At 40.6% G+C, this 23,420-nt stretch overlaps 1 protein-coding gene across 2 annotated transcripts in view; it reads left to right on the top strand.

The window, feature by feature from the left end:
- The window catches only part of ROR1 (receptor tyrosine kinase like orphan receptor 1), a 204,264-nt gene that overhangs the window by 116,126 nt on the left and 64,718 nt on the right, over positions 1-23,420 (top strand). Inside the window, exons 1-2 of one of the 2 annotated variants that reach the window (XM_048496939.1) lie at positions 10,456-10,569; positions 12,850-12,921. In XM_048496939.1, coding sequence (XP_048352896.1) covers positions 12,852-12,921 — 70 coding nt within the window. In that variant the 5' untranslated portion in view covers positions 10,456-10,569; positions 12,850-12,851. Of the gene's footprint in view, positions 1-10,455; positions 10,570-12,849; positions 12,922-23,420 lie in introns of those variants that run through there. The other variant, XM_048496938.1, reaches the window with a different exon arrangement.

Below are 23,420 nucleotides of genomic sequence, written 5' to 3'. Positions count from 1 at the left end.
ATCTCTAAATGCGAAATACCACTGACTGACTCACTATCTGACTCATCAAAAGAACTCAAAAACCATCGAACCTACAAAGTTGAAATTTGGCACACCGGTTCATTATGTGGTTTAGGTGCTCACTAAGGAAGGATTTTTCAAAATATTCAGTTTTACTCGAGTTATTACACATTTACTGTTTTCACTGCTTATCTCTGGCCATCTGCGCAAGCATTCTAAGGGCAAACCAACTGCTCAGTACACAGACATGCTGCACGAACATTCTAAGGGTGACAGTTCAACAACACCAGCTTCATGTCCTTCACTAACTGCACTCTACCACCGCCTTCCACAACGCATGTGAACCTATTTGAAAACAAACCCATCAGTCCACAGACAGGCTGTGAGGAAATATGCTGCATGTCACCCCAAAGTTCACAAACAGGCTGCAAAAAAAGTATGCTGGAATGTTATCCTGGGTTAACAGGCTGTGAAAAAAAGTACTCCTTCACTCCACCCTCACGCTAATAACACCACATACAGCCAACAATTAACAACATACATTACAAACCACACTATCACCTTGGACTACTAAACATTTGTCGGTTTTGCATATGGACATCAGATTTATTACTGTGGATACAAGTTTACTGCTCTTGGCTTCCAATCACCCTGTGCTTGGTGTCGTGCTCTGAAGTGGCAGAATGAGTCCCCAGGAATGTGCTGCAGTGGCGATACAGTCCAGCTCCCTGCCCTTCAACCCTACCCTAAACCTCTTCACAGCCTTCTCACTCACCAGCATCCAATGGCAGAACACTTCCTTTCTGCATCCCGAAAATACAACGGCTGCTTCCAAATGACGTCTTTTGGAGCCAACCAGGTGAAAGAGAGCAATAACACATTGCATTATGAAAAGACAACTACAGGAAGCTGCTGCAACTTATGCGAAACCCATCAGTCCACAGACAGGCTGTGAGGAAATATGCTGCATGTCACCCCAAAGTGCACAAACAGGCTGTAAAGAAGTATGCTGAATGTCACCCTGAAATTCATAGAGAGCCTGTGATGAAGTATGCGTAGTGAAGCACAGGTGCCCTGCTAGTAAGTTAATAAAGTCAAGTATAAGTCAGTTTCTCTGTGGGAAATATTTATGATTGAGTTGGCTTACTACCAAATTATATTTAATTATAGTTGTATCTCATTAGTCAAGAATAATTATTCATCATGTATTTCATTATGCATGTAAAAAAATTGGGGGGGGGGACAATTATCATACAACTGCTTATGTGTGTTCAAGAGAACTCTGACTTTTCTGTACTGTTAAAGGCTTTCACAACTGGATTCAACTGGTTGTGGTAGATTTTCCGGGCTGTGTGGCCGTGGTCTGGTGGATCTTGTTCCTAACATTTTGCCTGCATCTGTGGCTGGCATCTTCAGAGGTGTATCGCAGAGGGAAGTCTGTTACACACTGTGTCCAGAGAGAAGGGAATGTTTGGGGTATATATTGTCCATGTCCCAGGGTGGGGAACCAGTCAGAAAGTGTTTGGGTGGAACTTGTTATGCAAAGATGTGGTTGATAGTATACATATTTTTCTGTAGCTCCTGTGAACTAACAGGTTTCTTGGCTATTTCATTTGCTTTAGATACATCTAACAGTACAGTTCACAGCAGGGAGCAAAAATGTGCAGTGTGAAGGTGCACCAACACAAATGCCCCCTATGCAGCACAAGGGAAAAAGGCACAAGCAGGGCTGGTTGGGGGGGGGGGGATACTGTTGACATGGGTGGGGATTTTTGGGGTTGTTCTTGGGGGTGGAGCCAACTTTTGTCAGTTTCCAAAGGGCTTTCAGCCCAGAAACACCTCTTATGCCAGCCAGTGACTTACGCACGCTTCAAAGTGTGGTGCAGCCCATTGGCCTGCATAGGGGATTTTCAGGTTGGCCAGGGAACTTGCAGGTTTCATTGCTCTCCACACCGGTGAAACCCCTTGGGAGGCAACACAGCTGTACCTCATCACTGCCTTCCCTGGCCACTGTGACACACACACCTTGCCCTGTGGATTGCATTGTGATACCTTGCAAAGGAATCTTGTGGTTTATATAAAAGCCTTTTTGAATGTAGTGTAAACCTGAAGTAGATGGGTAATAATATTAAATATGAAGAATGGGGCTTTTGCTGTTTCTGTTACAAAAATTTTAAAATAGCTTGGATGCTACAGACATAGCTATCTAACTTTGCATCAAGCAGTAACAAGAAATAGCTTGGGTTGAATAGGAAGAATAAGTTTGCTGTGAAGTACCTTGATCAGGTGGAATGTATTGTAGCATATCCTCGCTGAGCTTTTTCTCTTCCCTGATTCTTCCCTCTACAGGCTGCACCTCCAAATCCCCCAAAATTACATAAACTGGAGATGGCAACTCTATTCCCTTATTTCTGGAGACATTAAAGGAAGCCCACACCCTGGATGTTTCTCTTGATAAGTTTCAGTATTCTATAATTAAATTCCTATGATGTTAGACAGATGCTTATTTATGTTGTCAGTTGGGGAACTATGAGGACAAGAGGTTTTCAATCTCCTGTCAATGCACAAAAGGTTATTATTCAGGTCAGGAACACTTATACCTTTGTACATAATACCAAGCATCATGATAGTTACAAATGAAATGTTTCAGCACATTTTTTCAGTGGCAAGATCTGTTTAACTTTGCTAACTGGAAGTATCCATTTAAATGATCTGATCTACTGATTTGCTGTCTCCCCCACTTCTGATCATCATTACTTTTTAAGTCAGACATCCAGGCATCAGAACAGTGAATGGACCCAGAGATTTCCTAATATTACCAACTCCCCCCCCCCCATATTATTGGTCACAGCAATTGTTAACAAATGGAGGGTTTGGGTTCAGGTTTTTAATTCGTTACTATCCAAATATATAATTCTCTGTGTGTGGGGGACAGATTTAAGACCTTACTGCTCAATCTTTAATTGATGATCACCATTGCTCAAAACTGATAACAATAATTCATCTGACTTTTGCCTTTACTGAATTGTGCCTTTCCCATCCACTAGCTATATTTTACTTAGTATTATAAACAATTGTGATTCTCTAAAACTTTAGTGAGTTTAATCTGAAGCATTTGTAGTGGCTATGAAATATAACCAGTATTCGGGATACATGAGGAAAACATAAACACAACACAAATTACCTACCCAGGCTGCATTCCATAACTTGCCTGCTGATATATCAGTGTAGTATTTTTAATATCTTCACACCTGGTATGGATTAAGGAAATACTGTTGAGGATGAAGGCAAGTTCCTTTCTCTATTTATATCAAGACTGAATGACTGACAGAGTTAATCTAGTCAGTAGTTCCTAAGCTTATCCACCTTTTGAAGAGGCTTCAAAAGGTCTAGTGCTGGTCTGATTGTCTTCTTGAGAGGAAACAAATCAAGCACCAACACTACCACACTATGGCCACAGGCAAAAAAATGCAATGAATGCAATGCAGTGTAGATTTAATATCAACAGTGTGCAAATCAAGTGCAAATAAGAGAATTGCGTACAGCGAAACCAATGATACAATAATTAATGTACACAACAGGATATGACGTAGCTACAAAAGGATATCTATGATGGGTTACCAGGTATATCTCCCATTTTGTGGTCCTGTGTCCACTTAATCAGCATGCATACACATACTTGCCAAAAATGGGTACACAATACTCACAAAGTTTTCATAATTTTAATAGGAGCTTCTCTGATTTGTTGTGACTCCTATTAACAAGATTTTGAAAGCTCCAGCCTAATTTCTGTGAAATTATTGAGAAGTGCTTTTTAAATAGTTTCTGGCCTCAGCTTTAGTAGAGAATATAGATGACAAATAAACACAGAATGAAATACCAACTAGTACACATATGATTGATTTCAAAGTGACCCAATTAATTTGGTATTTTTCCAGAGATGCCCTGAGAGTTAGGGTACTCACCACTCTGGTAATACTTAAAAGTTGGCATAGTCAGATTGTGTAATATTCATACTGGTGTCAGCAGCATATATGGGAAATGTAGATGATATCTTCATTGATAGCCTGCCTTTCTCACTGAGACTCAAAGCAGATTACAAAGTGTGAAAAGCAATTTAATCAGAGACCTCCAATAAACAGTGCAGGAGGACTAGGATTACAGAAAAACCTTGCAAACAATGCCAATCTGGAGCGTAACATATCACAATGAAGAGGGTTACAAAGATAGAGGGCGTTACAGTAAAAAAGGAAAGTAATACTTACAATAAACACTACAATAGAGTATATTACTGCCCCTAATTTATTATTTTTATTTATCTATTTCATTCCATTTTTAGACCGCCCTCCCCCGAAGGACTCAGGGTGGTCTACATCAGTATCAAATATAAATAATAACAATAAAGCAACCTAATACAGTTTATATTAACAGAATTTAAATAACAGTTTCACAGTTTAAAATTTACAGTGAAGCTATCTTTTCTGCTGCTTCATTATAGTTGATTAAGTGGATGAAGGACCACAAAATGGGAGATATACCTGGTAACCCATCATAGACATCCTTTTGTAGCATAGCTATGTCATATCCTGCTGTGGACTTGTACATTAATTATTGCAAAAATGACCTCCTGAACATTTCTGTTTTGCATTTATGGAGTGTTAGAAGTTTTGGGCCTTCTTGGTCTTCTTAGAAAGGCCTTTGCACAAAGTGGGGACCACTATACAGAATGCACATGAATGGATAGTTGCTGATCTCACTCATTTGAATGGTGGCACCTTTAGAAGCTTTTGTTCAGATGAGAAAATTGTGTGTCACAACCTAGTGGAAAAGATGGTATGTGGGTCCAAGGCCACTCATGGCTTTGTAGGCAATAACTGGAACGTTAATCTTGTTCTGGTAACAGATTGAAGTCTTGTAATAGACTGTTTCCAGAATAGGTGGACATGCATATTCTGCTTTGACCTTGATAATAACCATCTAGGGTTTCCAAGTTGGCTTTAAGGGCAGACCTGTGTGAAGTTCATATGATAGTTTATCTTCAAGGAAAATATCACATGGATTTGTATAGCCAGATCAGAATCAAGATAGAATACCATCTTTCAAGCTAAGTGAAGCTGAAAGAATGCCTTTCTTTGCAGCTACATTGACCTGTTTTTCTAGCAATACGCTGCATCCAGTATAACCTCAAGGCTCTCAATGAGTCAGCAAGTGTCAGCTGAACCCCACTGAAGGTGAAAAGTACAATGTCCCTTGGGACTTCCACTTTCTCCATCAACATTACCTCCATCTTGTCAAGATTTAGTTTCAGCTTATTAACCCTTAGCCATTTAACCGGAACTGGATATTATATAGAACTGAGTATCATGAATATATTGATGACTGGAAGGCCCAGGTAGTAGGTACCAAGAAAGATCTTTCTCTGCTGGGAAGAACCAAGGTCAGAGGAAACCATTCTGAGTGAGATGGATCAAAGGTCTGATTCTGAACCGGACATCTTCTGCTTTTAGACCGAGGGACTGTGGTTCAGTGGGCAGAACACCCACTGAGAGCCAGTGTGGTGTAGTGGTTAAGAGAAGCAGACTCTATAATGTGGAGAACTAGGTTTGTTTCCCCACTCCTCCACATGATGCCTATTGAATATCCATGGGCCAGTCACATTTCTCTCAGAACTCTCTCAAACCCACCTACTTCATAAGTTGTGGGGAGAGGAAGGGAATGTTATTTCAAGCCACTTTGAGGTGCTTTAAGATACAGAAAAAGGGGATACTCTTCTTCTTTTCTCCATACAGAAGGTCCCAGGTTCTCTCTGCAATTCCAAGATTTCAAGCAAGTGTTGAGAAAGAACTTTCTGTTCTGGAGAGCTTCTGGGCTAGAGGGAGCAATAGACTGATTAAGTACAAGGCAGTTAATACATAGAGCAGCTAAAGAGCATGTGGAGAGTCAGTGTGGTGGAGTAGTGGTTGGGCTGCAAGACTGGGGAGATCCAGGTTCAAATTCTCACCAAGCCAGGATTCTCACAGCTGACTTTGGATGAGTTACTTTGAGCCTAAGCCACCTCACAGTGTCATAAGGATAAAAGAGATTACCTTAGAAGAAGAGGGAGAGAAAAATGACAGTGGAGATTTTCAGGATCTTCTACATTATTTTGGATCCAGTTTGAGGGGAGAGGGTTACCAAGAATGGGCAAATATTCGACAAGAACTGACATCACTCTTGATCTGGGGATCATCTGGGGATCTTGGCTCATTGCAGAATTATGATTCTGGTCTTCAAATAAATACACCATATCAAGACACAATCAGGGGTCATTGTAACATGAAGACATACACTAACACAGTTATACCGTGTGGCTCACAGCCAAATTGCTGAATTGCTTAAGGAATTGTTTTAGGAACAAGCAGTATCCCTTGAAAAAATTAAAAACACATATCAACTCTGGTTAGACTCTTAGGTCTTATATTAGGTGATGCTCTCAAGTATACACATCAGTCTAAGTGAGAAGAAATGCATAAACTCTCTATACAAAGAGAATGCGGCTCTAAGAGTTTCAAAGAAGTATAAAAAGATTTTAGACCATTGAGCTTCGTCTGCAGCCAGATAGAAGAAGCCTGACCTTGCTGATGCTTTCAGGGTTTGTGGTTTCAATGGAGTGAAATGAAATAAAACAATGTTGCTCCAAGCTAATACAAATAAAGATAAAGACTACCAAACCAAACTCAGGTTACACATGGTTCCCTCCCATTAGGATACGACGTTTCACTCTCTCCCTCAGCCATCCTGTGACTCAAAGGGAACAAAGCCTTACAATATCTGTAAATAAAAAGTCAAAAACCGTTTATCAACTAGAAATATCTAAGTATTTAACATAAATAAAACCCACAAAGGCAGATTCTTTACCATTCCAGACTGCAGTCTGCATGCTCATCTCTCGGCTGCCATGTATAGGCACATACCAGAGTCCAACTCACAGATGTTGTTCAATTAACTGTTAAAGGTATACAGAAAAGTCCAGGTTCTGATAGAGACCAGTAGGTACTTGACATCCCAAACAAAAAAATAAAATAAGTCTCAAGCCTCTGTAACTTTTGATGCACACTGATCTGTTTTGTCCATTGACCCTAGCAGGGTTAACAGCCATAAGGTGGGGTCCAAGATTCTTCCGGAATTACATCTGATTTCTGTATTAGAGAGATCAGTTGTCCTAAAGGAAATGGTAGCTTTGAAGGGTAGATTTTCAGTCCAACCCAGAGGCTGCCATGGTTGGGGATGGTGTCACCACCATACCATCACACTCCTCTAGAGGGCTTCCAGGCAAGATGGATTTACACCACTCTATTGGGTACTGTAAGTCTTAGGACTATGCCAAGGGGCATTTCTGGACTGAAAGTTTACTCCACCCCCAAAAATGCCCCTAGACCACCCCAAGTTGTGCTGGCATCCAAATTGAGGCCAGCACAGCTCTTCAGGTGGCAGGCTTTTTCAAGTCAGGTGCTGCTAAGCTGTGTGGCACCCACGTAGCACTGTGTTTGCCCTTCCCAGTAGCGTAAACAACACTTACACTGAGAGAATGGGCAAACGCACTGGTGCAGCCTCATGTCTCTCTCTCTCTCTCTCTCTCTCTCTCTCTCTCTCTCTCTCTCTCTCTCACACACACACACACACACACACACACACACACACACACACACACACCCACACCGATTGCGCTGTTTGGCATACCTTATATTCTAAGAGAAATGGAAGGCTTAAGTAGCTACAAAGAGCAAATGTTTTTTTCCTAGAAACTGACTGATCATTGCCAGTAAAGACAATAAATTCCAGAATCCATTTGGGGATTGAGAGAGGGATGGGACTGCTGTCAGCTTGAAGATCCTATGGAGCTTCAGAGTGGATTTTTTCTCTTTAACACTAAAGGGAAACCTGAACAGGGTAAAGAATTTTTTTTGAGAATTAAACTGAGAATTAAGAAAGCGTAGTAGATGGGGTGTTATAATCTTATTGGATGGGTTAATTGCCAGTTTTTTAAAACCCTCCAGAGCAGGAGTGATGGCAGATGACAAAGGAAAATGGTGCTGTTGTGGTTTGGACCTGCAAAAATGAGCACCTTCCATACAACTTTCAAAAATCTTTGTCTGTGATCTTTCCAAAATATTTTGGGAAAGGTTACAGTGTGTGTTGGAGTGGTGGTGGTGGATAATTATGGGATGAAATTGTGTAAATACTGAAAAAAATCTGCTCAAGTAGGAAAACTGAAGGAAATTTTTCATGTAAAAGCAGCTTGTTTCTGCTCAAATATGAGAACTTATATTAGAGTACAGAAATACCTCTGGTGTTATTTCTATGAAGACATTTATACTTATACACTCCACAAATATGTTGTTGTTGTTGAGAAATTGCTGTGGGATATTTACATAATGGTTGAAACTTCAACAATTTCTTTCAAGTATTTGCACCTGATATCAATAATAACTTATTTCTGTCTTAGTGTTAAAGTGTTAACTAGTGTTAATTAGTGTTAAAGTGTGATTGGTCTTCTTATGCCACCTGACCAGTAGTTTCTTATAACTGCCCTTCAATATTCAAAAGATCATCTAATTATTCTCTCAACTTATCTGAACTTAACTTTTTTCCTTCCTGCTATCTTACATATTTCGAAGCTGTTAGACACTGCCGGCCAGCGCTTATCAGCTATGCTTTTTGACTTTCACTTTGCATTCTAGTTAGAATGAAAGCTGCGTAACCAATGTTTTATGTTATTATTTTAATCTTTAGCTAATTTTTCTGATGTTGCTTGCCCTCATGCAACTGACTTTACGTGGGTATAGAAAATGTTATATTGTTTATTGAGCAACTGCTGTACCCAATAAACCTTTAAAAATATTTTATTCCGTTTTTGCCGAGTCGTGTGTGAAACCCAAATCCTGACCCATGTTTGAGAGGTGGCTTCCTCAACAACTATTATTATTATGATAGATTTCACAGCTGCCAGATCTTTAGCTGGTTGTTGGCCTTTCATTACAATTCAAGCCTCACCCAAAGGCCTAGGAAGTTGTAATGTATCAGTGTAGTATTCGTGTGGATCCCAGCAGGGCTGCCTTCTGAATTTGACAGATGTTCATTTTGTCAATTCGAAGATGTTTCAAGTGCTGCCCTAGTGTTTTCGGGATGGAGCCCAGCGTGCCAGTTACCACTGGGATGAACTCAGCTGGTTTGTGCCATAGATGCTGAAGCTCGATTTTCAAATCATAGTATCTAGTGACCTTCTTGTGTTCTTTTTCAGTGGCCCTGCTGTTACCAGGTACTGCTATTTCAATGATGGTCACTTTCTTGCCTCAATCACGGTGATGTCTGGTGTATTGTGTTTCAATGCTTTGTCTGTTTGGATTCAAAAGTCCCACAGGATCTTGACCTTCACATTTTCCACTACTTTCTCTGGACAATGTTCCCACCATTTCTTAGCTGATCTTCTGTTGTAATTTTTGCATAAATTCCAGTGGATCATCTTGGCCACTGAGTTGTGCTTCTGCTTGTACTCAGTCTGGGCAATCTTTTTGCAGCAGCTGAGGACAAGATCTACAGTTTTGTCAGCTTTCATCAGTTTCATCAGCTTCTTTGCACAATCTGCATTTTGCATCAACCAAGGATTTTTCGATTCTGGCCTTGATCGAGTTTGTTCTAATGTCTTGCTCATGAGCAGCTAAAATCAGGGATTCAGTTTCCTTTTTCAGAGTTCCAGTTGTTATCCACAGCCAGGTCATCATCATCAATACCTTTTATTGGCATAGAAAATATACATTTGAATTCATAATTGTTAAAAAGAGATAATACATATATTGTAGCTTAAAATCAAGATGCAAGGTAGATACTATATTTAGCTAGTTTGGTTGTCTTTAAAATGGGCCTTCTGGGCTGATACTAAAAATTTCGCTAAATCTAGAGACCTTAACAGACAGAGATCACGCAGCAGAAAGTAAGTCATATCCTTATTGGAAAGAAAGGAACATTTCCGAATATAGGGATCAATGTAGAGGTTTCTAAGTGCAGAGTAAAAATCACAGGTCAAGAGGATATGTTCAACCGTCTCAATAGTCTTTTGCAAACAAGGACAAATTCTCCTGTGATAAGAGATCTGTAGATATTTGCTGCTTAAACATGCCAAGGGGAGTGCGTTCAAGTGGGCAAGCATAAAGGTTCGTCTGAGGTTGGGTGAAGAAAAATATATAATGGAGGACCCTTATTCCAAGGCAGTCACAGCCAGGTCTTTTCATTGTCCACCTTGTCCTTGATCTTCTCCAGAAATTGACCATGCAGAGCTTTGTTGTGCCAGCTTTTGGTCCTAATTTTAATCACATTTTTTCTGTATTCTTGTTTGGTTTTCTGGGTCTTCAGCAAATGTCTGTCCTTCACCTCAATCAATGCCTGTTCTTAACTTTTATTCACATAATCAGTCAGCGCATGTTTCTCCTCTAATTTAGATTTCAACATTTTCCTGACTCTCTGGGTGTATTCACTGCTGACCACAGTCTTCACTTGCCCGTGCTTGATGTTATCCAGCTGTAAAATGCCCAGGTATTTATAAGCTGCCTCCTGGTTGCACTTGATGAGTTGGCCATCAGGCATTTCTATGCCATCACTCTCAGTGATCTTGCCCCCCTTAATTGCCACAGTGGCGCACTTTTCCAGGCCAAATTCCATTGAAATGTCTGTGCTGAATATTCGGGCTGTGTTTACTAGTGAGTGGATTTCTGTGTCTGATTGCCTGTACAGCTTCAAATCATTTTGCTTTCAACATTGATCTTTCTGTTGAGGCTGTGGTAGAAATGCCTTTGGTCTGAACAAAATTGCTGATTTTGTCTGTACTGTTTGTTTCTTGCTTCATATCTTTCCATTTTTCTTGCTGTGGCTGCTATTTGTTGTTTGGTGATCTCCAGTTCTTCTTCAATTGTTCTAGTGTCTAGCCTGTACCTTCTAATTAGTTCTTGCAGGATCTTGCCATTCTTTAATCTTTGCTCCTTCATATTTTTCAGCTTACTGGCATCTGATCTTAGTTTTTTGATCTTCTGTTCCAGTCAAATTTTTCACTTTGGTTTTGATGGTTGGTTTATCTTGGGTTTACGTATTTCAATGCCCAGTTCTCTTGTGACCACTACAGCCGTACTGTACATGAGCTGATTATTTGATGGAAGTTGTTTCAATAGTCATCAGTGCCATGTTTACATCCCACATTAGGTTTGCCAGGTCTTTTTTGGGCACCATTTTCAATGCTGGTAACCGTTGTCTTTCCTCATTTGATTGTCCATGCTGGATTATCTTTTCCCTTAGTTTTTTTTGTCTTTCTGTCAGTCTATCAGATTTTTCTATGGGGACTTCCTCTGGTGGTTGTACTATTATTTCCTCTCCTGTACTGATGTTTTCATCTAGCAGTTCTACTATTATCTCTCCTGTTGTTTCCGGAGCATATACTGTTATTTCTTTTGGTGTTACAGTTGCTTTCTTTTCACAATTTTTCTGGATTTCTTCCAGTTCTATAGCTGTAAACACTTTATTCCATATGATAAATCGCCTTTGACCTGCTAGTCTTTGCTCATTGATATTCGAATCTGGATAGTATTGTTTCCACAGTTCATACATCTGCTTTAAGTATCCTCTTTTTTCGGGCTCTGAGTTGTAGTAACAAGCCATGATGGCATAATTTTCTTGCGCACTATACTTCTTCCTTTTGGATAGTTGGTCCACTTGTCAACACATGCCTAGGAACCCCAGCATGTGACACGGCCTTTGTTAACTTCCGTGACGACTGATGCAGTATGGAATAATTTTTCATTTGTATCACCATATTGTATGGGTTGGTGGACACTCTTAGTCTGGTTTCTCAGTTGAGACCTGTCTGGCTTGGGAGCCAATTTTGGTATTATATCTCCAGCGTAGTTCTCAACATCATCGAAGCACACAAGCCCCTTCCCCATGACAAGGGAGAGCCCATGAGGGGATTATTGTTGTTATTGTTATTGTTGTTGTTATTATTCCTTTTGTTTACATTTGATAAATCCTGAAAATATCTGAACATTTCCCAAAATTTACATTTCTGTTGCTCTCAAAAAGCTTCAGGGGAAAAAATCCCCTTCCCATGGTTTCAGAATTTTTGGAAATTTTAGAACTCTTGTGGTACTTTTTGCTGCATTGTAGCATTCTTCTAACATATTTGGTGGTTGATGAGGACAAGAGAATAGATAGGAATGTTATTCCTCAGTTGCTCAAGATTTTTTGGTTCCTGCACTGAAAACAATCACTGCTCAAACAGCCTGAAGCAAATTCTTCATTCAGTTAAACAGCTTGGCCATAATCCAGAAAATCCTTAGGTATGCAAACCTTATGTGCAGTTGCACACATCTGAGAATCTCAGTTTTCCCCCAATAAGAGCCTCCAAGGTTGCCTGTGAATCTTCCTAGAGTGTGTTTTTCAGGAAGTGTGAGAATATGATGTTGCCTAGGAACAGGAATTTGAAGGACTCAGAATTTGCAATGTGGCCATCTGAACTGTGTTGAGCTACTGAATGTGATTATGGTGTCATAATATTCTTTTTGCTCCCAAACTAGCAAATAATCTGTCTGGTCCCTGAAGCTTTAATTTATATGAAATCTCATAGTCACAACTCACACTTTTTCAACAGAGGCTGAAATTCATACCAGTCTAGGTCTTTGCTTGTCATGCTCAGAAGGTCTTTATAACCAATATTACTTAACATCATCTTACTTTGAAAGCCTGTCTTTGGAAATATAATATTATTCTTTGAGTAGTCTACAGATTGTAGGTGTATTTATGTTTTCTTCATTCTCCCCTCCCTTGCAGGAATGAACATGTCAGCTGCTGCTGATTTAATACCTACATCATCATGGAACATGACAAGTGAACTAGACAAAGGTAAGCAGAGATGGAAAGAAACATTTTAGTCCAGGTTTTAAAAGCCTCTTTTAAGGTTCTTTTGCTCTGTTTATGTTGTACTTCGTTGTATCTAAATCTGTTTCTAAAGGGGGGAAGAGGAATTATGACCCATTTTGTTTACCAAGTGATCATTTGACAATTACGCACCCGTTTTTGATTTTTAGAGAATGCTGGGACTTGCCCTCCCTTATTCTTTTAGTAAAATGTTCCACATGTTAAAATATGCACAGATGTGAATTACAGCGCTCTGTGACCTACCTGACATTTCATCTTGTGGCTCGTAGGATCTGGATTCAATATTAACAACCTTTGGTCTGCATCACTTTGCAGGCATAGTTGCTCTGCAACTTTGAATCAAGATATTAGTTATGGACTCAAAGGGAGAATGAAACAAGTTTTTATATTTGTGACAGCTGTTGTGTAGGAGACTGTGAATACACATTGTTTGCTTTCATTGCTCTGCTAGTCTCATTTGTATATGCAGGAAGAGTGAATTTATCATGTATTCACAGTGTGGTTGGTATAGCTTTTGCTGCATTCTCCTGCTTTCCTTGCCTTCAGACTGTTGGAGTTATGTTTGTGGTTCTCTCAAACTGTGCACCTGTTATCTTAATAATTGCAGTGTTGGACAACAGTATGTTTCATTTCACTCCTTGTGCAGGCATGCAATTCCAAAAGATAATGGTGCAAAATCAGAATTCTAAGGACCAAAATTTCATTCAAACATTCTAGTTTAAGTATTTCCTTTTCTGTCTTATGATGGCACTTCCCCACTGATAGAAATAGTTTTTGTTAAACTAGAATTATTAACTTCTTCAAATACCTGTTCTTTTGTGGCAAGATATGATCTAGAGATTAATTCATTTTTTCCAGTTGGGGTTTCCAATTTCTTTTTTGGTCATTTAAAATCTTGAGAGGCATGCATCTTGGGTGTAGTTCATAATGTCAGGGTCAGTAATGCACCCACATTTCCTTTGAATGTTTTCAGAATTGTACTGAAAAATGTACAGATCATATAAACATAAGCAGTTTAAAGAAATCAACTTCCACCTGTTTTTCCCAAGAGCTGGCATGTGGTCTCAAAAACATCCATATAAACTGAATTTAAAAGCTTGTTAAATGCCTCATGTGAAATTGGTTTGCAGCCAGCATTCCCCATTAAGCAGATGTCCCCATTCAGCAGCCTTCACAGTTCCATCCCTTTACACAGAACCCTCCCAACTGTACACATTTCAGTAATCCGTTAGATACATTTTTCATGTTCTTATTAAAGTATTGTAAAAATCAGCGGGTGACTTTTTCACACTTTTTCTCCACCTTGACTACTTTTCAAGTGACTGTCCACCAGCCATGTCTCATTTTAATTAAATAAACTAAATTGGCAGCATTAAACAGTTGCCTATTTATCCTTTTTAACAGGAAATGAAATTTAAAAGAGCTGCAACCACCCGTGAAGACCTGCTGAAAGCAGCAATTGATGCGGCAGGGAGAACGTGGTTTCTCACCAAAATGTTAAAAATGAAACGCTACATAAAAAGGAAAATAATCATTTTTAGAAGCACCTCAGAATCATCTGGGGCATACTACTTTATCTTTTTTTCCAGCTCTGTCATTTAGTCTAGGTTTTGTTTTTCTACAAAGAAAAATCAGCTTTTGTTTGTTGTCCTTGCTGCAGTGACACTGTTTTTCTCAGAGGATTGGGCAGAAGCACAAGGGCTGGGGTTCACTAGTTTATATCACACTGAGATATATACTGTGTAGTGAGAGTCCTGTGGTTTGGACTAGGAACTAGGAATCCCAGGTTTGAATCTCTACTCTGTCATGGAAAATTGCTGCATGAACTTGGGCTAGTCACACTCTCAGCCTTGACTTTGGCAAGTATATAGATGAAAGATCTTCAAGGAATACCAAGGCAAGCAATGGCAAACCACCTCTGTATGTCTCTTGACTTAAAAACCCTACAGGGTCGCCAAAAGTCAGCTTTGACTTGACAGCAAACAAATAAATAGATAAATAAATGAAAACATATAAGATCAAATATTTTAGAGTTATTATTTAAAGAAGTATGATGACCCTTAAAAATTAATTCAGTTTTTATTTTTGCTGCCATGAAATAGAAAAATCTATTTTTTAAAAAAACAAGTTTTAGTTGTCTACCTTCGTCAGGTGGATTAATCTGAAAAGTTAATCTGAAAAGTTTGGCTTTTTCCAGACTTCAAGCCCCATCCTAAAGAGAGGGCCAAACCCACTTGTGAGATCGGCACACCACCACATCGGCAGATGCGCCCTCCCCAGGGCACTTAGCCCAGCTGAGGGGTGATTCTGCTGTTGTGCGGCCCTTTGCCTCCCTCAGCATCATGTGGGTGAGCCAGGATCATAGCCTGGGGAAGAGCCCACATTAGTCGCCTCCCTCCCGGCCTTTTCTGGCATTACACTGGTGGCCCTTCCTTCGAACTTCAGGCACCTTTTTGGGCAGCATAAGTCTATTGAGGTCCATAGAGGCTTTCCAGTGACAGGGAGCCTTTCCACGACACCAGGAAGCCTTTTCAAGAGCAAGGGGAACCCATCTCCTGAATGGAGTTGTCCACTGGTCTGATTTTTGACACACATATTTACCATTACTATCCAGTTCTTAACTGTTGGCATTTTGTCTACCGAAGTAAGATTTGCAATCAAAATTTAGTATTTGTTTTTTACTTGGTCAGAGAGACAGTCTAGGAAGTAACTTTGGCTCATTCCGCACACGCAAAATAATGCACTTTCAAGCTGCTTTCACAACTGTTTTTGCCATTCCGCACAGCTTCAAAGAGCCCTGAAAGCAGCTTGAAAGTGCATTATTCTGCGTGTGCGGAATGAGCCTTTTGGACAGTTTGGGGACTTAAGATATTAACATTATTTATGTGAAACATTTTCACAGATTGTTTTGCATAGTTAGACATGATCACCACATATGCAGATAGTCAGCAGACATCAACCCACATTTGCAGTATTTATTTGAAGTTACTTTGTAATATTTATTGAACCTTTAAGGAGTAGCATACATATATTAATTTATAAACATTTTCATATTTGTTCAAATCAAATTTATGAAGCTAAAAGTAAAATACTGACTTTCTGTTACCTTCAGATATAGAGCAATTTAGCACTGTTTCACAACACCTATGCAGGTCAGACTTATCCTTAAGTGAAAATTAAGCTTGACAGTACAGTAATAAAATTCTTTTAATGAAAATTGTTGTCCATTCTTGTACAGGTGTTCTTATTTCTTATGTTCTTATTTCTTATGTTCTTAGGTGGAATTTGAATTCACAGAGCACTTGTCATTTACCAGTATGTTTGACTGAGGGAGAGCAATTCCTGTTTATGGCACATTGCTGCTAGTGAAGGAGTCAATAAAAAAGCTTCGGTGAACTTGCTCAGTTGATAGAATTTTCTGTACTAGTTTTCACTGCTCAGCAAACCATAAACAGAATCTCTAGCTTTTGCTGCAAATTTCTGAGTACTTTGTTGGTAGAGTTTGATTGTGCAAGGTTAAAAATCTCGAAGTGTTCCAGTTCTGTAATATTCTTCTGAGAAAGAATCTGGAGCATTTGGAGTTTTATGACATGGTTGTTTCTAGATTTTAAAAAGATTCTTATGAAATATTTAAATGTGAAATTGATTCATGTTGTGTGAGATGATGGAATTACAGCTTTCATATCCATGCACAATTTACCTTTTCATTTTCTTTTGCTATCCAGGGATGTTCAGTAAATCAATTACCTCCTATGGGACTTTTTTAAAAAAAATTCTCTTTGTAGGGTCCCATGAGTAGCCAATGCAGTAAATTACTGTGACTTTGTTTGAGAATTTTTTTAGTTACAGCACATTAGCTCTTTTGTTTGCTTTTCCACTGATAGAGTGTGTGTTTTTATTTCAGAATTTGTGTTTCTTGAAAGTCTCCTTTATGACTAATACAGGGTGAGAATTGCGAAGGTCATACAAGAAAAGCTACCTTAGAAATTGACCTTGGAACAATTTACCAGTTTGCTAAACTGTTTCAGACAATGTGTACCTTATTTTGGACTTTAGTGACTCCTCCCCCTACTAACTTTTTTAATCCTCTTGAGGATAATGAATGTCTGACAATTACACACCAGGTAACTATCTATAGCAACCTTTCCTCAACTCATCGACCTATCAAAGGGTTTTTTAAACAGATCAATGAATCAGAGGGCCAAGGGTTGTGTTTTATTTCACATTTCTGTTTCAGATTTCTTGACATTTCTGGTTTAAAAACTAGTCCTTTAAGATGCAAAGGCGAGGCTAATAAGAAGCAGATCTTAAAGTGATTGTATGCCAAAAATAACTACTTACCCTTGACTTCATGGCATTAATCTTCAATCATTTTACATAGCACAAGCAGGGCCCCACAAGGACTTGCAAGGAGCATCTCATTCAACCCTCCCTTTCTAGTTCCCTTCCCTGAAAACCCCTATATCCTCTCCCCTTTGCCGGCTTCCCTATCTCTTTTTCATCTATTAGCCAACTCCTGTCTTCAGCTTTCTCTCTTTTCCTCCATTTGGCAGCTACTACCCAGGAAAACGATGGCTGTGTTGCACATTGTTGATTGCTGGACCAGCCCCAATTGCATTGTAGGATACCCACAAGGACTTGAGGAGGCACCTCATTTCCCCTGAATGCCCTTTCCATATGATTTCCTCTTTCTGTCCTCATAACAAGCCCCATACCTCGACCTTTCCATTTCCTTCTGTCTTGTCCACCCATCTCCTTACATTTTATCTTCCCCATCTTCAGCTATAGTTATTGTTTATTTACTTCATATATACTCTATCTTCACAGTGAAAAAAAAGACAGCTTACATCCTTCTCTCCTCACAACAACCCTGTGAGGTAGGTTAAGCTGAAAATCTGTGACCAGCTGTGGTGAACTAGGGGTTATCAACCCACTCATGGCAGGGGAAGACAACTTCACCTTGAAATGGGCCTGCTTTCCCTCAAGGACAGCTAAACTTTCCAAGCCCATGCTTGTGTCAGGATGGGCTCCCTGGCTCATCCCCCTCCCCCTTCCAGCCAGGGACGTAGGTGTAGATTTTTTATGGGGGTGTTCGGGGGTGGGGCCACACCCCCACCCACCCCTAGGGCATGGCCACGCCTCCCCAAGCCCGGCCCCTGGCCTAGCTCTTAAAAAAGCAGCTCTCCAAGGCCTGGGTTGGCAGACTCCCCCCCTGCCCCCCACCAGCTGGGCTCCCAGTCGGCAGCTGGCAGTTCCTTCTGCCCTCCCCTCTGGGCGGAGGCATAGAGGAAAAATGGAGCCTGGTGCAAAATCTGAGTTTTGCGTCCCGTCCCCCCCTCCGGCAGCCGCTGTGATGCTGAAATCCACCCCCAAACAGAATCACTTTCAATGGTGTTTAAACTAGACAGCCCAAATTCTCCTTTTAAATCCACCTTAAAGGGAGAATCTGGGGTCCCCAGTTAAGCAACATTGAAAGTGATGCTGTTTTGGGGTGGATTATCACCCACCGTGAAGCAGCATCACTTTCAATGTGGCGTAGTGGTTAAGAGCAGGTGCATTCTAATCTAGAGGAACCGGGTTTGATTCCCTGCTCTGCCACTTGTACTGTGGAGGCTTATCTCAGGAATTCAGATTAGCCTGTTCCCTCCAACACATGCCAGCTGGGTGACCCTGGGCTAGTCACAGCTTTTTGGAGCTCTCTCAGCCCCACCCACCTCACAGGGTGTTTGCTGTGAGGGGGGGAAGGTCAAAGAGATTGTAAGCTCCTTTGAGTCTCCTACGGGAGAGAAAGGGAGGATATAAATCCAAACTCTTCTTCTTCTAAACTGAGGACCTCAGATTCTCCCTTTAAATCCATGCCGAAGGGATTGGATTTAAAAGGAGAATCTGGGGAAATTTGGGGGGTGCCTGTTGTTAAGCTAGCAGCACCAAACTTTTAGGGTATCTTTAGGAGACTCTCCTAATGATACCACCCAGGATTGGTGAAATTTGGTTCAGGGGGTCCAAAGTTATGGACCCTCAAAGGTGTAGCCCCAACTCCTATTAGCTCCCTTTGGAAACAATGGGGAATGGAGCACCCCCTTTGGGAGTCCATAGCTTTGGACCCCCTGTACCAAAACTTCACAAAACCTGGGTGGCATTAGTAAGAGACTCTCCTGATGATACATCCCAGGTCTGGTGAAGTTTGGTTCAGGGAGTTAAAAGTTATCGACCCTCAAAGGTGTAGCCCCATCTCCTATTAGCTCCCATTGGAAACAATGGGGAATGGGGCACCCCCTTTGGGAGTCCATAGCTTTGGACCCCCTGTACCAAACTTCACAAAACCTGGGTGGTATTAGTAAGAGACTCTCCAAGGTGTGGCCAAGCCCCTGTCTTTTGTAATGTTAACTCTGTATTTGAATGTTTGTATTCTTCCCTTTGTTATCTTACTGTAACTGTGGCTCTTGGGCCCTGTAAGGGGCGGGCCAAGGGCAGCAGGGATTTAAAGTTTGGTTCTTTCTATATTCCTCAGAAATCATCTATCTCTTGCATGCTTCAGTTCTCAATAAAGTCTTACTTTAAAAAAAAGAAAACTACAGCTCACTTTATTTTGGGACTGGGGTCTCACAGCTTGATGTCTTTAATACAGACAGCTGCCACCTGCAGGACCCTATTTTTTTTTCAGAAGGGGACCTTCACTCTTCTAGGTAAACAAGACAGAGTGGTTGCCAGGTATCCCCAGTTGCTGAGACACCACCATTCCTTAAGTAAGTAAGAAAAACCCCACTCTCAGTTTTAGATCCACATGGCCAAGATTGTAGATGGCATTAGAAAGTTAAAGGACTACTCTGCACACCAGTGTTAGTTGAATAAGACAGTAACCAAAGAAGGTGGATTTTGTTCAGCCTGACATTCCATTTGGAAATTATGTAACATATTAACTCCTCAGGCAGATCCAATATAAATATAGCCAGAACACCAGGAAAACAACTGATACAGCTTGTTATTCACTAACCCTGCTATAGCAAACACTGTGAACTTTTCCCATCCTGCCAGAGTCCTCTCAGCCAGAGCAACTTACAGTGACAGAGAACAGTCTTAACTGACGCCACCTTTCCCCTGATTGGCGGAGAGTTGTCAGTGGAAGGATTCCGAGTGTCCCATGCCCCCACTATCAAAGTGGTTGCTGTCCATGCGGATTCATATCAGCAGCCAACTCATCAAAGTCAATAGAGGAAAGGGACTGTGCGTATTTTAGATCCATCACACTGGCCTAGTGAGCTGCTACTGTAGCATGGGGATTCAAACCTGTTCTCATAGAGTTCCCTGTTAATCTACATGGGCTTCTTGGATCCCCTACCATGTTTCCATCTTGTTGGAATAGTTATGGCTTGAATTTGCAAGAGCTCTTTGTTTACGAGAACCTACCCTTCACTTGCTCTTTTCCCTTCCAGCACACCATGCCTCTGAGTTCGCAAAAGCATGCACTGCTAAAATTGAACATAAACATCTGGGTATAAACTTCTCATAGCAAAAGGAATTCTAGGAGGGCATGGCCACTTCCCTCTGCAGTCCCAACCACCTTAATCTCATCTGCCAACTCTTGCTTATTGGTTAACATTAAGTATGTCCAAGCCCCTCATAGCTTCATTCACCGTTAGAAAAAGAAAGTTGTCAGGCAGGTAGGTCAGGAAGACTGGATTTTAAGCAGAATGTGTCTGTCAGCACGCATTAGTTATGTCACCCATAACTACAAAGTCATTTTGCTTGGATATACTGTCAAGCTGGCTCAAGGAGGGCAGCATCATTCTGGTCAGGCGATCTGTACCATATTCCAAATGCAATTCTGTTTGTCCTTCCTTCCATTATCCTAACCCAGATACTTTCCACTGGGCTGTCATCCACCTCCTCCAATACTTCCTGACAAGCAAACCATCTCCTCACATACAGTTCCACTCTGCCTCCTCTTTGTCTCTTTCAGTTTTTCTTGTACAATTCATATCAAAACACTGCTATAGTCTGTCATGCAAATCACCCCATCAAGTCTCTTTAATACTCAATAAATCATATTTCTTTGTCTGCATTTGGAGTTCAAACTCTTTCTTCTTCTTGTCCAAGCTTTGGGCAATGGTACATAGGCGAAACAAACAAAAGGGGGAGAGTAACCCTAAGGAATAACGGTCCAGAATCAACTGGGCCGTAATTGTGACAGGGGGCAGGGCACATGGTGAGCACCAGAGCAGTGAGCATGTGTGCCCTGGACTGGCCGTGTGGCTGAGCCACACCCGACCTGATCGTGTGATGCGCATGTGGTTGCTCTGGCCTTCTTAGATGCCTAGAGCAAACTGACCCACCCTCCCTATTTGGGCAGGGTTTTTTGCTGCTCATTTTGTCACAGCCTTGGCTCTTTGAGCAGAGGAGTGCATCTTTAGGGGGAGGCCGAGCTTGTGTGTTGGTCCTCCCCATGGTTGGGGACCTCCATAAGAGGCTTGGGGTGGTGTGGGCTCATGGCGCATGCTGCAGAGGCCTCTGCAATTCGAGCCTGACACCCCAGCAGGAAGGGGGCCACAGTGGGCAGGCACCCAGGTGGCCCAGTACCTCCTGTCCTCCCCAGTATTGATTGGGGTTTGGTCTGGGGTCAGCGAGGGGTGCTAACTGGCCACAAAACGGATGTACTCCTCTTGCTAGCCCAGCTTCTGCCTCAATAAAGGGCTGCGGCCCAATTTAATTCCAAGACATGTCCTTTGGTTATTCACCAGATGGAACCTCTGCACATCTGGGCGCAATTAAATACCTAAATAGTTAAGTATGAGTGTATCTGTAGGGCCAACCAATTAAATTGTAAAAATTCTGTAAATAATATAAAATATAATATAGAATATAGAATATCCATCTATCTGTCTATCTTGCCAGCTAAAAACAACACAAAGAGGTCCCTTAATAGTGTACACTACAAACATATCACACACAATTATAACACAAATAGTCAAACAAATCCAATTTCCAACTCTGACCAAACATTTTGGTCAAACGGCCTTCCTCTGTGGTCAAAAAATACACAAGTCTCAACTCCATACCATTTTTTTTTTCTTTTTAAGATTTTTATGACTGTAGGAGGTAGTTCATAGAAAAAGAGAGAAAAACAATAGCTAACTAGCTGTTCCTTGCCTATTACCAGCTAGATGGAAAGAGAGAGAGAGAGAGAGAGAGAGAACTATATGTTCAGTATGAATAAAGTATGCAGGAAAAATAATTTTTAAAATCTGTACTTACAGAACTAATCATGAATAACACCAGGACTTCCTCATACATTATCGGCTTCAATCAAAAGTTGGTACACTGACCCAGTGTATAATTTTTTGCATAAGAGAAAAGATCTAAAATCTAAGATCTTTAAATCTAAAAAATAGCCACATTAATCCCAAATGAATAATGTTAATTAAAAGCAAAATAAACATATATTTACCTGCTATAGAAAAAATGTATAGTATCATAGTTATAAAGTTGCCAGTAAAACATCTGGAGCATGTTCATAGAAGTAAGGTACATGGCACGTTTAGCACATCTTATAAATAAGAAACAGGGAGTGATGCCATAAGTGAGGGAGGTCAAAGAAAAGACTCAAAAATCTGGCTAGTAGCTACAATGTCTAGCTGAGGGGTATGGGCCTGACAACAATTAAATCCCAGAGATGAAAAGCACAAGATAATAAGTGAAATAATTTCAGGTACACATCCAATCTATCAGGTCATTCAGACCATATGGAACAAGCTTGTTCAAACTTCTCTGGTCTTTAATCTTCAGAGGCAATCCGTGCTAGACGTTTGATTCCTTTTCACAACCCAGAAGCATAGCTGGCTATCTACAAAGTGTTCTACCAAGGGAGCTTTTTTTCTCTTCAGTCTAAATGCAGCTCCTGTGCTCTGAAATTCTGCTCTGGTTGTATACTCAATATAGATAAGATTACAAGGACATTTAATAGTGTACATCATGCATTTCAAATTACATTTTGTAAATGATTTCATAGAATAACTTATCCGCTCATGTGAATCCTAAAACCTAATTATATATGTAGTACAGACAAAAGAAATGGCCAATTGGTTTGCTTTGATCATCGATACTGAGCCTATTAATGGGAGGGGACTAAGTGCAATCTAAATCTTGCTAATATGTCCTTCCAGTTTCTAGATCTTTTCTGAGCAAAGAGTGGAGTTTCCTTACATCTGGGAATGTTTGAAAGGAGATACTAGTGTTTCAGTATGATGTTCTTAATTTGTGTGTATCTGATATATGTCAAGAAGATGACAATTCTATTCTTACTGTCCTTTTTAACTTTAGGTGTTAATAATAAGGATTTGTTGGTGTTCTTAGCTTTGAAGAAAGCACTCTTACACCCTTTGAAGAGTATCCTCTGTCCAGAAGGTGACCCATCAGTATTTTATCTTGTTCTAGAAAATCTGTGTACTGACTGCAACTACGTAGGC

This window comes from Sphaerodactylus townsendi, linkage group LG05 (genome assembly GCF_021028975.2).
Source record: "Sphaerodactylus townsendi isolate TG3544 linkage group LG05, MPM_Stown_v2.3, whole genome shotgun sequence".
Classification (NCBI taxonomy): Eukaryota; Metazoa; Chordata; class Lepidosauria; order Squamata; family Sphaerodactylidae; genus Sphaerodactylus; species Sphaerodactylus townsendi.
Note: the sequence above shows the minus strand (reverse complement) of the source record. Positions and strands in the feature narration are given on the sequence as shown.